Here is a 16,346-nt window from a genome sequence, read left to right on the forward strand (position 1 = left end):
ATGGCTATTTGACCAAGAAGGAGAGTGATTGAGTGCTGCATCATATGATCTGGCCTCCACAATCACCCGATCTCAACCTAATTGAGATGGTTTAGTTGGACCGCAGAGTGAAGGAAAAGCAGACAGAGTGCTCAGCATATGTGGGAACTCCTTCAAGACTGTTGGAAAATAATTCCTGGTGAAGCTGGTCGAGAGAATGCCAAGAGTGTGCAATCTGTCATCAAGGCAAAGGGTGGCTACTTTGAAGAATCTCAAATATAAAATATATTTTGATTTGTTTAACACTTTTTTTGGTTAGTATGTGATTCCATATGTGTTATTTCATAGTTTTGATGTCTTCACTGTTATTCTACAATGTAGAAAATAGTAAAAATGTGTGAAAAACCCTTGAATGAGTAGGTGTGTCCAAACTTTTGACTGGTACTGTACATATTGTGTAAATTCAAATCTTATCAAGCTGTCTCCTTAAATGTTTGTCAATGAGAATATCCTCAAAGTAATGGGCAAAGCATTTACCATTATCACAATGCTGAGGTGTGAGTTGTCTCTTTTGGTTTATTTTGATTTAACTAGGCAAGTCAGTTAAGAACAAATTCTTATTTACAATGACTGACTAGGAACATTGGGTTAACTGCCTTGTTCAGGGGCAGAACGACAGATTTTTACCTTGTCAGCTCAGGGATTCAATCTAGCAACCTTTCGGTTACTGGCCCAACGCTCTAACCACTAGGCTAGCTGCCGCCCCATTGGTATTGGGTTCAAAGTTCTGACTGACTGCTAAACAGTGTAAAGAAGGAAACAAGAAGACACATTTAACATGCGTCCATGTTGCAATATGGCAAGATTATCTGTAAGTAAAACTTCACTTAAACGTAGAAGAGCACTGCACTGCATACATTAGGTAAAAAAAGTTGAGATACAAGGTTCTGAACTGACAACTGTTCTAGCTTCAGCGAATGTTGTTGGCCTTTTTGCATCTCAAGTAGAATTCTCTGTAACTGTAAATTCTGTACGTCTAAGTAGCAAGATCTATCATCTACAGTATCGTATAGATACCGGTCTTATAAAATAGAGAGAAGGGCTAGTAGGTCCATGTGCATATTAAGAAAAACATATATATAGCTTTAGAATATTTGTATTTATCTCTATATATATATTTCTATGTATCTATCCATATTTACATGTGCAGGATAAAGATCTAAAGTGAAAATGTTGTAAACAACCCTTTCGCTCAGGAAGCCACTGGAAGAAGCTCCGGAGGGGGCGTGGCCGTGTGCTGCTCCAGGCTGGGGTGCTCATTGGATGAGGGATATGCATAATGCAAGGGGTGCTCATCATGTGGCTCAGGGTGCTCGTGGGTTTCGGGGTGCTCATTGGGCAAGGGAGGCTCCTGCTGGGGAAAGGGGTGATCATGATGAGAGGGGTGTTCCAAGCAGAGGTGCTCATGGTGCTCCAGTGGCTTGTGAGCTGTGGGGTGCAATTTGGACATTGGGTGCTCCAGACAGGGGTGCTGCTGGGGGGGAAAGGAGGACATCTCTTTGTGTAGTCCCAGGACCTCTACCATGCCAGCCCCTGTATGAGGGACACTGGTGTGCATGAGGTGTCTTTGTAAGTGCTTGATCCAATCCTCCTGGACAGACAGAGGACCCTGGAAGACCAGGTCACAGAATCTGCATGGGAGAGAGCGCTAGGTTAGGTTTGGTTGAGGTAGGATAGGCTAGGCTAGGTTAGGTTTGGTTTGGTTTGCAGACATATGGATATTATTTAGTAGGGGTGTAACGGTTCACCACACCCACGGTTCGGTGCGTATTGCGGTTTGGTTTCGGGACTGTGGTAAAATGAAATGCCATTCACAATGTTCAGCATTCACAATGTTACTTGCATTGTCTGTTGTGACCGGATTGTTATGTTGGGCCTCTCAAGTTTCCACTCTGATGCTGCATTTGTAACCATGTAGGAGGTGAGAATTTACCAGAATTTACCATAAATACCAGTTGGATGCATTCATGTGATTGAACTTGTTAAGAAATGTTGATTGTCTAATGGCCAACAAGCTGTGTCAACCATACACTAAAAGTAAAGATATCATGCTTGTAAACAAATGATAGAGTTCAAAAACCACATAAATAGATTGCTTTTCATAAATGTTTTGTTGTTGCATATAACTGCTGAAAATGCTGTTATAGAAGCCATTTCCTTAGTAGGTGACATCAGAGGATACCATGTGGGAGAAGTGGGTGCTCAGGATGATAGACGAGTTTCCCACTAGTATATACCAGTTGGAGGGGCGTTAAAGTACATTTTTCCCCCCAGTCATATGTGGTAAATTCCCATTTCCCACTTGATTCGAACGCACCATGCAACTTCAGTACCAGATATGCACTTGTGAATCTCATAATGAGGCTGTGTCTGTAGCACGGTACATCTACCACTCCGGGGTAATGTGATAGGTGGTCAATGCGTGCAATTCATTGTAAACTTAGGCTTTGGTTTGCTTATATAGAGTGGGTACTACATGTTTTCTGAAATGGGTGCAATGCAAGAGGGAAGTTGGTTCGAGCACTTTCACAAGGTTCGAGCACTTTAACGTGGTTCGAGCACTTTCACAAGGTGCTGAAACCCTCTATTCTCAACCTCCGAGAATGGGTGCATATGCGCAGCTATAAATCAAAGGCTGTAAAAAATATAAACATAGCCTACCTATCACTCTTGTAATTTCTTTAGCCCGGTCAGAATCAGCTTTGGTCCGGTCAGAATCAGAATCAGCTTGAATGCAGAGGGGAGACGATGTTGAGTTATTGTATATTTGCGTTTCCGTCTTGCTCCGGTATACTGGGGTAATATCGGTGTAAATGTGTCAACATATTTGAGCTGTATAGGCTATTCTCGTTGAGTGTGGAAACATACTGTTAACGTTGCACCCACAACTCTCTGTCCATCGCCATTGTAATCTACTGGGAAGCCAAAATGTTCCCAAACTGGAGATTTAAACGATGATGGAGGATACTCCAATTCTGGTTTATCGACCCAACCACTCACCATCGTACAGAACTAGTTCCTCACAAAAGGACAGTATGAAATGCGCAAATTAAGATTAGAATTTTGATTACAACATGTGCATAGGCTCTAGTTGTTTTATCGGAATAGCCTGAAATGTTTTTTGCTTTACTCTAGAGGCAGAAGCCTATAAGCCTAGTGTTTTTATTGCGTAAATATAGTTTTTTAATGTATTCATTAGGGTTCACAGGGCAGACCGAACCGAGGTCCTGGTACCGAACAGTTTGGTATGTACAGTTACACCCCTACTACTTAGTATCTGAGGAGGCAACACTGTTCATACAATACAATATGTGGTGACATGCTCGTCAAACATCTCAATCCAGAATCATGGACATTAATATGGAGTTTTGGGGCCTCCCGAGTGGCGCAGCGGTCTAAGGCACTGCAGTGCTTGAGGCATCACTAAAGATCCGGGTTTGATCCCGGGTTGTGTCGCAGCCGACTGCGACCGGGAGACCCATGAGGCGTCGCACAATTGGCTCAGTGTCATCCGGGTTAGGGGAGGGTTTGGCTGGCCGGGATGTCCTTGTCCCATCACGCTCTAGAGACTCCTGTGGCGGGCCGGGCGCATGCACGTTGACACGGTTGCCAGTTGTACTGTGTTTCCTCCGACACATTGGTGCCGCTGGCTTCTGTGCAGGCCAGTCAAGTTCTTCCACACTGATCTTGACAAACCATTTCTGTATGGACATCGCTTTGTGCATGTGGCATTGTCATATTGAAACAGTTCCCCAAACTGCGAAGAGTTATTGTGCTGACGTTGCTTCCAGAGGCAGTTTGGAACTCGGTAGTGAGTGTTGCAACCGTGGACAGACGATTTATAAGTGCTACGCGCTTCAGCACTCGGGGGGTCCCGTTCTGTGAGCTTGTGTGGCCTACCACTTCGCGGCTGTTGCTCCTAGACGTTTCCACTTGACAATAACAGCACTTACAGGTGACTGAGGAAGCTCTAGCAGGACAGAAATTTGAGAAACTGACTGTCAAACTGACAGAAACTTTCTGTCCAAAAATGATGCAGAAAAAATAATCCATGCTTCTGTCACTTCTAGGTTAGACTACTGCAATGCTCTACTTTCCGGCTACCCGGATAAAGCACTAAATAAACTTCAGTTAGTGCTAAACACGGCTGCTAGAATCTTGACTAGAATCCAAAAATGTGATCATATTACTCCAGTGCTAACCTCTCTACACTGGCTTCCTGTTAAGGCAAGGGCTGATTTCAAGGTTTTACTGCTAACCTACAAAGCATTACATGGGCTTGCTCCTACGTATCTTTCCGATTTGGTCCTGCCGTACATACCTACACGTACGTTACGGTTACAAGACGCAGGCCTCCTAACTGTCCCTAGAATTTCTAAGCAAACAGCTGGAGGCAGGGCTTTCTCCTATAGAGCTCAATTTTTATGGAATGGTCTGCCTACCCATGTGAGAGAGGCAGACTCGGCCTCAACCTTTAAGTCTTTATTGAAGACTCATCTCTTCAGTAGGTCCTATGATTGATTGTAGTCTGGCCCAGGAGTGTGAAGGTGAACGGAAAGGCACTGGAGCAACGAACCGCCCTTGCTGCCTTTGCCTGGCCGGTTCCCCTCTCTCCACTGGGATTCTCTGCCTCTAACCCTATTACAGGGGCTGAGTCACTGGCTAACTGGTGCCCTTCCATGCCGTCCCTACGAGGGGTGCGTCACCTGAGTGGGTTGAGTCACTGACGTGATCTTCCTGTCTGGGTTGGTGCCTCCGCTTGGGTTGTGCCGTGGCGGTAATCTTTGTGGGCTATACTCCGCCTTGTCTCAGGATGGTAAATTGGTGGTTGAAGATATCCCTCTAGTGGTGTGGGGGCTGTGCTTTGGCAAAGCAGGTGGGGTTATATCCTGCCTGTTTGGCCCTGTCCGGGGGTATCGTCGTGTCTCCTGACCCCTCCTGTCTCAGCCTCCAGTATTTATGCCATAGTAGTTTATGTTTCGGGGGCTAGGGCCAGTCTGTTATACCTGGAGTATTTCTCCTGTCTTGTCCGGTGTCCTGTGTGAATTTAAGTATGCTCTCTCTAATTCTCTCTCTCTTTCTCGCTTTCTCTTTCTTTCTCTCTCTCGGAGGACCTGAGCCCTAGGACCATGCCTCAGGACTACCTGGCATGATGACTCCTTGCTGTCCCCAGTCCACCTGGCCGTGCTGCTGCTCCAGTTTCAACTGTTCTGCCTGCGGCAATGGTACCCTGACCTGTTCACCGGACGTGCTACCTGTCCCAGAACTGCTGGTATCAACTCTAGAGACAGCAGGAGCGGTCGAGATACTCTGAATGATCGGCTATGAAAAGCCAACTGACATTTACTCCTGAGGTGCTGACCTGTTGCACCCTCGACAACCACTGTGATTATTATTATTTGACCCTGCTGGTCATCTATGAACGTTTGAACATCTTGGCCATGTTCTGTTATAATCTCCACCCGGCACAGCCAGAAGAGGACTGGCCACCCCTCATAGCCTGGTTCCTCTCTAGGTTTCTTCCTAGGTTCTGGCCTTTCTAGGGAGTTTTTCCTAGCCACCGTGCTTCTACACCTGCATTGCTTGCTGTTTGGGGTTTTAGGTTAGGTTTCTGTATAGCACTTTGAGATATTAGCTGATGTAAGAAGGGCTTTATGAATAAATTTGATTTGATTTGTTGGAAAGGTGGCATCCAATGACAGTGCCACTGAGCTCTGCAGTAAGGCCATTCTACTGCTACTGTTTGTCTATTGTGATTGCATGGCTGTGTGCTCGATTTTATACACCTGTCAGCAATGGGTGTGGCTGAAATAGCTGAATCCACTAATTTGAAGGGGTGTCCACATATCTTTGGCCATGTAGTGCATATTTTAAAACTGATACATGACCATTTCACAGTATTAAAAGGGTAATCCAGGATATATTTGTGTCTTGTGGCCACAGGATGAAACGCACAACAGATCAAGACACCAACAAAACCAACAAGAGAACAGACAGAGAAGCTTGTTGTGTTCCTACATACCTGCAGGTGAGTCTGTACATCTCCTCAACAGCAGGTGGGAGAGCTGAGAATAGTTTCTTCTTTGGTCCAGCCCTCAACCTAGGCTTCTTCTGTATACAGGAATAGGCTGGAAAACCCAGACCATCTCAGTACAGGCCAAGTCAGTAGAGACCAACTCATTACAGACCAACTTACTACAGACTTACTCCGTACAACTCTGAAGACTGATTGACACCAGGACAGAGAGAGTCACAGGTTGTGTCCCAAATGGCACCCTATTCCCTATATAGTGGACTACTTCTGACCAGAGCCCTACCTATATAGTGGACTACTTCTGACCAGAACCCTACCTATATAGTGGACTACTTTTGACCAGAGCCCTACCTACATAATGGACTGCTTTTGACCACTATAGTTGAAGTCGGAAGTTTACATACTCTTTGCCCAAATACATTTAAACTCAGTTTTTCACAATTCCTGACATTTAATCCTAGTAAAAAGTCCCTGTCTTAGGTCAGTTAGGATCACCACTTTATTTTAAGAATGTGAAATGTCAGAATAATAAGAGAGAATGATTTATTTCAGCTTTTATTTCTTTCATCACATTCCCAGTGGGTCAAAAGTTTACATACACTCAATTAGTATTTGGTAGCATTGCCTTTAAATTGTTTAATTGGGTCAAACGTTTCAGTAGCCTTCCACAAGCTTCCCACAATAAGTTGGGTGAATTTTGGCCCATTCCTCCTGACAGATCTGGTGTAACTGATTCAGGTTTGTAGGCCTCCTTGCTCGCACACGCTTTTTCAGTACTGCCCACACATTTTCTATAGGATTGAGGTCAGGGCTTTGTGATGGCCACTCCAATACCTTGACTTTGTTGTCCTTAAGCCATTTTGCCACAACTTTGGAAGTATCTTTGGGGTCATTTTCCATTTGGTAGACCCATTTGCGAGCAAGCTTTAACTTCCTGACTGATGTCTGAGATGTTGCTTCAATATATCCACATCATTTTCCCCTCCTCATGATGCCATCTATTTTGTGAAGGGCACCAGTCCCTCCTGCAGCAAAGCACCCCCACAACATGATGCTGCCACCCCCGTGCTTCACGTTTGGGATGGTGTTCTTCGCCTTGCAAGCTTCTCCCTTTTTCCTCCAAACATAACGATGGTCATTATGGCCAAACAGTTCTATTTTTGTTTTATTAGACCAGAGGACATTTCTCCGAAAAGTACGACCTTTGTCCCCATGTGCAGTTGCAAACCGTAGGTAGTCTGGCTTTTTTTATGCCGGTTTTGGAGCAGTGTCTTCTTCCTTGATGAGCGGCCTTTCAGGTTATGTCGATATAGGACTCATTTTACTGTGGCTATAGATACTTTTGTACCTGTTTCCTCCAACATCTTCACAAGGTCCTTTGCTGTTGTTCTGGGATTGATTTGCACTTTTCGCACCAAAGTACGTTCATCTCTAAGAGACAGAACGCGTCTCCTTCCTGAGCGGTATGACGGCTGAGTGGTCCCATGGTGTTTATACTTGCGTACTATTGTTTGTACAGATGAACGTGGTACCTTCAGTAGTTTGGAAATTGCTCCCAAGGATGAACCAGACTTGTGGAGGTTTACACATTTTGGCTTTGTCTTGGCTGATTTCTTTAGATTTTCCCATGATGTCAAGCAAAGAGGCACTGAGTTTGAAGGTAGGCCTTGAAATACATCCACAGGTACACCTCCAATTGACTCAAATGATGTCAATTAGCCCAACAGAAGCTTCTAAAACCATGACATCATTTTCTGGAATTGTCCAAGCTGGTTAAAGGCACAGTCAACTTAGTGTATGTAAACTTCTGAGCCACTGGAATTGTGATACAGTGAATTATAAGTGAAATAATCGGTCTGTAAACAATTGTTGGAAACATTACTTATGTCATGCACAAACTAGATGTCCTAACCAACTTGCCAAAACTATAGTTTTTTCACAAGAAATTTGTGGAGTGGTTCAAAAACAAGTTTTAATGACTCCAGCCTAAGTGTATGTAAACGTCCAACTTCAACTGCATATACTGGACTACTTCTGACCAGAGCCCTACCTACATAATGGACTACTTTGGACCAGAGCATTACCTATATAGTGGACTACTTCTGACCAGAGCCCTACCTACATAATGGACTACTTTGGACCAGAGCATTACCTATATAGTGGACTACTTCTGACCAGAGCCCTACCTACATAATGGACTACTTTGGACCAGAGCATTACCTATATAGTGGACTACTTCTGACCAGAGCCCTACCTACATAATGGACTACTTTGGACCAGAGCACTACCTATATAGTGGACTACTTCTGACCAGAGCCCTACCTACATAATGGACTACTTTGGACCAGAGCACTACCTATATAGTGGATTAATTTTGATTAATTTTGATTTTGAATTCTGGTCAAAAGTAGTCCACTATATAGAAAAAGGGGCCATTTGGGACACAATGTTCTGTACATTTAATACAAGGAACATTCAATACTGTAATTTCAGAAATGTGCCTTTATTTTCTTGATTTTTCTGACCAGGCTTAGAGAACTTACTTGTTCCTTCCAACATGGCAACCCTCTTCCTGCGTGCGTAAGCGCGAAGATGATTGGACAGGCTAACAGCACTGGGGAAGGTTGTGTTACAGTGAATGCACATCTTCTTATTAGATTCATTTCTCTCTGGAAAGTGAGACATGTGAAAGGGAAAGAGAGACATTTCAAAAGAAAGCAAAGCACACACAAGTTCAGTTCAAAATGTAAAATATGTTCCAAACACTCCTTAACAACACTTTTCTTGCAAGGGAATGCCTTTGAAATAGTGTCAAGAGTATAGCATTTTATTCAAATGCCCCTAAGCCTCCGGATTACCTCGCTCCATTCGTTTTTTACTTCATTAACAGTTACCTTCCATTAGAGACATTTTGTTTGTTCAACTTCTACACACATTACATCTAAATAAATTGTTTGGTTTCAGGGTCTTTGATGAGCGTCTTTGACAAATATAATCTGGAGGTGAGTTGAGGTGACTGTAAGGAAAAATCTGAAGAAATATGGCTAAAAGTGACAACAGAGCACATAGAGATGAACATGAAGTAAAACTGCTATTCCCTGAGTGCCAACACCTCTCCCTCCATCTGTTTTCATATGGGAAGGATCTGTTTTGCACTCTGCAGTTGGAGATGTATTGTTGAGAGTAATGTTTATCACAATCTAAGGACTCCAGGGTGCCTATTTTCACCTGGGTTTAGAATTTGATTTAGGCTATGATAAGAAATTCATACTGTGCTGATTGTGTCAATATTGCACATGAATTACAATAGTTTTGCATGTCACTACAGGCTACATCTAGAGCATGTTAAATCGTAAAAGCGTTTGATTAGGAAAGGTCTCTCTGTACACCCTTTAGAGCAGATTTGATTGGATGACAAGCCCACACGAAGTTTCTATGCAGGCTGTCCTGAAGCTACTGGCAGTGGTGTGAAAATTGTAGCGACAGCTTCCCATTCATTTCACACCTAATAGGGGGGAAAACATCTGCTACGGAGGTGTTTTTTAACCATGACAAGCCACTAAAGGTTATTTAAATTACCTGCAAATCGTTTGCAACAATTGCATGTGCAAAATGAATCTCTTCTTGGTTAATTAACTAATGTCCTTAAAGAAGCTTAAGTATATATTATACAGTATTCTCCCCACTGTATGTGTTAAATCTCCATTTAACATAACACTGATTACACCAAAATGGCGTAAAAGCCTTAGTTAGATGATTAAATCTGAATGTCAGAGTCAGTCTATTCTCCCTTTAAGGTTTCAGCCTTCAGCTATAATGTAAAAAGTAACTATGACATTCAACAATGTCAGCCACAGAACGGCCAATCATTAGAATTGAGATGGACATAAAAAAAAAACCATATTTTTTAAATATATTTTTTGTTGTTGTATTTTACCCCCTTTTCCCTCTCAATTTCAATTACGATCTTGTCTCATCGCCGCAACTCCCCAACAGGCTCGGGAGACGCGAAGGTCGAGTTATGCGTCCTCCAAAACATGACCACCCAACCGCGCTCCTTAACACGCGTCCGCTTAACTCGGAAGCCAGCTACACCAATGTGTTGGAAGAAACACCGTTCAACTGACGACCGAGGTCAGCCTGCAGGTGCCCGGCCCGCCACAAGGAGTTGATAGAGTGCAATGAGCCAACTACAGAGCCGGCCCCCCGGCCAAACCCTCCCCTAGCCCGGATGACGCTGGGCCAATTGTGCTGCGCCCTATGGGACTCCCGGTTACAGCCAGTTGTGACACAGCCTGGGATCGAACCCGGGTCTATAGTGATGACTTAGACCGCTGCGCCACTCGGGAGGCTCCCATATCTGATTTAGACATCTTTATTAATCTTTCTGCAAAACGGACGGAAACTGTTATTTGGACAGAGATTAAACAAAGGTGTGTAAACACAGCTGATGTGCTCCCAGAACCACATCAAAAGGACGTGACAGGTTTTAATTTCAATTTCAAAGCCAATTTATTATTTTTGTGTGCGTTACAAAAATACTGTTTCCTGGTGACTTCAAGGTTGCTGACAGAAGAACAGACAGAGTACTGGGGTATTATGATGATGCTCACATACATATTTAATGAAGCTCAATTTGAATGACATTTTGTGATTTAACATGAGCGCGCGCCTGTAAACAATGAAAATCTGTACAGGTAATAAAACAGACAAAACAGCTGCGGAACAAGACAAGTTTGTGTTTCATTATGGCAAGCTGATCTACTGTAATTAGAGGGTAAACTACTATCTTAACTCTGTATCATTGCACTCAATAAAACTATTCTAAAGTGTCCTCCCGGGTGGAGCAGTGGTCTAGGGCACTGCATCGCAGTGCTAGCTGCGCCACCAGAGTCTCTGGGTTCGCGCCCAGGCTGGGCTGGGTTCGCTCCCAGGCTCTGTCGCGCAATTGGCATAGCGTCGTCCGGGTTAGGGAGGGTTTGGCCGGTAGGGATATCCTTGTCTCAGTATGTAAAAAAGGTAATGAAATGTAAAATGTAATGAAATGTAAAATGTAATAAAATGTATGCACTCTACTGTAAGTCGCTCTGGATAAGAGCGTCTGCTAAATGACTAAAATGTAAAAAAATGTAATGTAAATGTAAAGATCACCTAAAATAATCATACCTATCTGCAAAGGACTAAACTGATCAAACCTATGAATAATAATAGAACACTGTGAAAAGAACAGACTGGTGACCCAATTAAGCTAATAAAGCTGTCTGTCACTTCTATCCATCATGTATCTGGCATAACTGGCTTTCTTGTCTTCTTTGATTCTACATCACTTGAAACAGACTGATCATATGTCATATATGTTTTGCTGTCACAGAGGGGCCTTGTTGCACTACAATAATCAGTACCATTAAATAAAATATATTTGGCAGATAAAGTAACTCAGTTTTTAACTGTATAGTTTTTCACTCTTACTTCCCAGAAAACAAAAAAAAATAATCATATTTTGGCTATCTAGGTCCTTGTATCCACTGTTCAAAATCTAATTACAATAAAAAAGTCTTATTTTTTCTGGTCGCTAAAAAGACATGTAAAAAGTAATTTTCAACCTTACCATGATGTCACCAATTTGAAATGTTACAATCTCAACCTCTGTCTCATAACAGTTCTGAAAGTGCTCTAAAATGCTGATATTCTGATTTGTATAGAAATTCGTTGTGAATCTGCTTACCTTGGGCCCAGTGTGGTTCCAGATTGCTGGCCTGTTGGTTCTGTCTCTCCTCAAACCTCTCTTTGGTCACAGTAAAGTGATTCCTATCTGCATCATACGATCTGCTGTTATCCCTCAGCTGCTCCTGCTCCTTGTCCAACTTCCTCTTCCTTAGCAGCTCTACTAAAGTGCCCTGGGAAGGTTCACTGACCCCTCGTATCTGTAATAATAATAATATTAATTACAATAATACATTTTACTTGAGCCTTTCAAGATACCCAAGGACACTTACAGAATAAAAAAAGATGTAACTATAAGCAACTTAACTAAGAGTAAAAGTACATCACACAAAAGAACATAGCACCAAAAAACAACACAACAACTGTACCTCTATACTCTTCCTTTCAGAAAATAACTCCTCTCTCTTAAATTCCTCCTGCCTGGGTGTAGTTGCACTGGGCCCCCATGAAGTAGAATTGCCATCCTGGCCTGGCTGGCAGCCATGTTGGATCTTCACTGGGAACCCTGTGGGTGTCAGGAAGAGCCCATCACTCCCGATGAACTTCTGGGAGATGATTGGTCGAGAGAGGAACTGCTTCCTGTTCAGATTTCAAATGAAACACAACAATGATATAGAATACACTAGTCACAACATATAGCCAGAGAGGTACATGAAAAAGAACAATGCCATAAGAGTAGAAAAAATGAAAAATACATTAAAATGAAGACAAATTCAAAATAAATATATAGCTGATATAAGATAGAATATTCTATTACATCCCTAAAAGGTGTAAACAGTAACTTGTGGAGGAATTGTTTACAGTACCTGTTGAGGGTCTGGAGGATGTTCTGGTGTTCCTGCTCATCCTGTAGCAGCTCGTTAAGGATACACACTGGACTCTTACTGGTGCTGGTGCTGGTCTTCCCTATCCGCTTTAGATGGCCCCTCACATGATTGGAGAGGCCCGTGTTGGTGTCGAACCAGCCACTGCACAAGGGACAGGTGTGCTCCGCCTGAGACTCCGGCTTCTCAGCTGTAACATGAAGATTAAAAAAAGGTTTTAACACAATATCTATATTTACATTAACATTTTAGTAATTTAGCAGACGCTTTTACCCAGAGCGATCTAGGTAAATCACTATGCAACTTTGTGATAACTTTGAATATTACACACTATCTATAAAAGAATAACATGACACACTTGACTGTGAAAGAAACAGTCACAAATATTGTTAGATGTGATTACAGATTACTTTTATTACATATTACCCTATTACAGTACAATAGGAAACAATAAGTAATTGAATAAAGACAGGGAAAATATAATAAGTTGCTCACCTTTTTTGATCCTCCGTGCCACAGAGGGTATCTTCCTGCGTATGCGTGGCTGTCGGTCCTGTGAAGCTACCTGCTCAGGTGACACCACGTGACGAGCATCATAACTCAGCCCCACCCTGTGCAGGTGCCCTCGCACGTGATTGGACAAGCCCACCCCAGACTCAAACAGAGCAGGACAATAGGGGCAGGACTTTCTTTCTGACCCAAATGGAGGGGAGACGTCATACTCATAGGAGAGACTTTGGTTGTGTGTTTTGGTGGTGGTGGGTGACTCCGGAGAATCGTCACACACTGAGCTTTCTATACACTCCTCTTTGATGATAAGCTTCTGTATGTCATCGCTGTCATACTCCCCCTCCTTGACTTTAGTCTTTTCAAAATGGTGGTCAGCCTGAGTAGCGTTCTTTTCAAAATGGCCGACATCAGCAGCAGGTGCAGGATCTTCTTTAACAAAAGAACCCCTCTGTCTGCGTATGAAGTAGCTACGGGCATAGGGGTTCCTCTCATTCTCACTACTATCCAGGAAATTGGCTGTAGCCTCGCTGGTGTATGCACTAAAGTCATATGTGTCCTCATAATCATCATATTCTGTGTCTTCAGGAGTGGTAGTCTCTTTTAACTTTGGGTTCAGTTTTGGAAAATCATTATCAACCACCTTCTCCACAGTGTTGCGGAAGGGTGTGGACATTTTTCGTTTGGATGGAGACTTTCGGGTAACAGCTTGGGTCTCTGACTTCCTGCAGGTCAAGTCGTTGCTATCTCCCTGACTCTTGTCAGAGTCATAGCTATGATTTAGCATCTGGCCTGTTTTAGCCGTCTTGGATGTAACCAACACATCTACATTTGAGGGATATTTTGTTCTTTCTGAGATTCCTGAAATGACATGGTTGTATTGCTGATTGTCTTCCTCAACATAAGGGAGACCTGTTGTCACGTCTATTTTTTCTGTTGGTTTGGGAGATAATTTGCTTGGCTTGTCGCTCCTCCACATAGATGGTGACAGCTTGTTTGTTGAGCTGCCAAGACTGTATTTGAACTGGGAGGCTGTAAGATCTTTGTAATACTTCTGTGCGTCTGCTTTGTTTCTCGTGTAAAAGTCAGCACCAGACCAAAAGGGCAAATCTGCTCTTTTCCAGAAAGCAGGCTTTTTAATACAGAACTTTTGCTTCAGCTGTAGGAGTTTTAAATTTGCTTTTTTGGACGGGCCAGCTAGCCTATATTGATCTTGATGGTCAGATGCTTTGTTAAACAGTGGACTTTCACATTTATCTTCACAAAACTGGTGTATTAGGTCACAATGGCTCTTCAGGTCATTTTGACTTTGGGTGCTGAAAGAGCACACTTTACAGTGAAACAGAACAGATCTTGATTCATTATCTTCATTGTTATCTGTAGGAAGCTCTGACTCCTCATCTTTGATCATGTTCTTGTATTTGTACTGCAGTGTGTCACAGTGCACCGCGTACAGGTGTGCTTCAAGCTCCCGTTCTGTCAGGGCCATGTGGTTGCACTCCTCGCAACAGTAATAACGTTTGTCCTTCTCATGTGTCTTGGCGTGCTGGACAAACGTCTTGGGGCAGTTGGTCCCGAACACACACTGCGGGCACTGCAGCTTGGCGTTCCTGCCTTCGTCTCGGAGTTTGTTGAGTCCCTGGATCTCCTCCATAAGTTTCTCCCGTCTCTCCTGGTGGATAATCATGTGCTTGAGGAGGGAGCTGCGATCGCGGAACGAACGCCCACACTCCCTGCATATAAAAGGCCTTGGAACGTTCTCGTGGTGGCGTATCTGATGATTATGCCCATCTAAATGATACATCATATGTCTATGCAAATGCCTTTTCTCCTTGAAATTAACATTGCACTTTGTGCATGGGAAGAACGATGGTTCTTGTTCGGATTGCTCTGTCTTTAGCTGCTTGGGCTTTCTACTAAAGAGGGAGTCGGAGTGATTGTCTTCGTGGCAATCTGCTCTTATAATCAGTTTCTTGATGATTACAGGACTGTCACTGGGATGCTCTTGACATGAATTCACAGAAGATTGTACATCAGCCTTTTTACAAGGGAAATCCTCATCATTTATGTTGGTGATGTCAAAATCCTCGTCATCATCTTCCTCCTCTTCAATATGCCACTTTTTGTAGGTGTGATTCGAGCTGCTGTTGTAAACCTTTTCAGGAGAGCCTGACGTACCCACCAGGTGTATTTTACGCTTCCTCTGTCTTTGGCTGGTAAGCTGAGGCATCACTCCCACTGCGTTTTCCTGTAAGCTGCTGTCAACGTTACGATTGTTCCACAACACCCGTATGAGCTCTTTCTGAGAATCCCAGTGTAGTGAGTCAGCCCCGTCAGAACCGTCCGACGAGCTCTCAGAGGACTCTGTGGTGTTTAAGTCCCATATAGATCTAGCGCTAGCCTTGACTCCCTCAGCCGTCCATATTTGGTTAATTGGCGTTTGGTGAGGCTGTGGACTGTGGTCTGACAAGGTGGCGTCATGGGCCTGGTAGGGCAGTTCAGCCTCACTCTCCCCAGAGTCAGATGGTGACGTGTTGTTGGCCTCTGGCTGCGTGGTGGCTAGTGTTTTCAGAACAGGCCCTGGCCCTGCTAGGTTCTTCAGGGCTTCTGATTGAAGCTCACTGGGTGGCGGTAACACCTGAGGGCTTGTGTCCCTCCCTGCTTGCCATAGTTGGGCGTCCTGGGCCTCCATCAGGACAGTGTTGGGCGTTGTGCTGTCTTTGTTCCGGCCACAGCTCTCCTCTGAGTTAGGGTGTGAAGCAGGTCCATTAACAAGTGCTACGAAAGGTAGTGAATGGGCTGCTTGGGCTGTGTGGGGAAAAGCAGGGACACTGCTGGGTACAAATGGACTGGGCTGTGCTCCATTTAAAGGGTTTGGGAGTCTGTCAGAGGACAGCTGCTCTGACAACCTTGCAGCATTGTTCTTAAGGGAGGATGTGTGACGCTGTAATGGCTCCTGAGTGGCAACGGAGCTGTTACACACTGGTTCCACCACATCTCCTTCTTTGTCCTCTTGTGCATTTGGCTTTATATCAGCCATCTCCCCAGTATGTTCTGAGAAGAGAGAAACAGAGAAAAATCACCAAATCAGCTTAAAACATACTCAATAATTTATATTGTGTTTTGAGGGCTAAAGGCGATGAAAAATGGATGATTAAAACAAGTCTAAATGTGGCAAATGGAAATATATACAGCCCAACCCATAACACTTGTATTGG

The 16,346-nt window shown here is 43.6% G+C and overlaps 1 protein-coding gene across 3 annotated transcripts in view; it reads right to left on the reverse strand.

Moving 5' to 3' along the window:
* Window positions 1–530: 530 nt before the first annotated feature.
* LOC129869589 (zinc finger protein 644-like) overlaps window positions 531–16,346 on the reverse strand; it is a 32,827-nt gene continuing 17,011 nt past the window's right edge. For 2 of the 3 annotated variants that reach the window (XM_055944119.1, XM_055944120.1), the window contains 7 exons: window positions 13,117–16,182; window positions 12,604–12,811; window positions 12,166–12,376; window positions 11,799–11,997; window positions 8,617–8,742; window positions 6,062–6,167; window positions 531–1,670 (listed from right to left, as the gene is read on the reverse strand). In XM_055944119.1, coding sequence (XP_055800094.1) covers window positions 1,232–1,670; window positions 6,062–6,167; window positions 8,617–8,742; window positions 11,799–11,997; window positions 12,166–12,376; window positions 12,604–12,811; window positions 13,117–16,168 — 4,341 coding nt within the window. In that variant the 5' untranslated portion in view covers window positions 16,169–16,182 and the 3' untranslated portion in view covers window positions 531–1,231. Of the gene's footprint in view, window positions 1,671–2,700; window positions 2,767–6,061; window positions 6,168–8,616; window positions 8,743–11,798; window positions 11,998–12,165; window positions 12,377–12,603; window positions 12,812–13,116; window positions 16,183–16,346 lie in introns of all 3 variants that reach the window. The other variant, XR_008761992.1, reaches the window with a different exon arrangement.

This window comes from Salvelinus fontinalis, chromosome 14 (genome assembly GCF_029448725.1).
Source record: "Salvelinus fontinalis isolate EN_2023a chromosome 14, ASM2944872v1, whole genome shotgun sequence".
NCBI lineage: Eukaryota > Metazoa > Chordata > Actinopteri > Salmoniformes > Salmonidae > Salvelinus > Salvelinus fontinalis.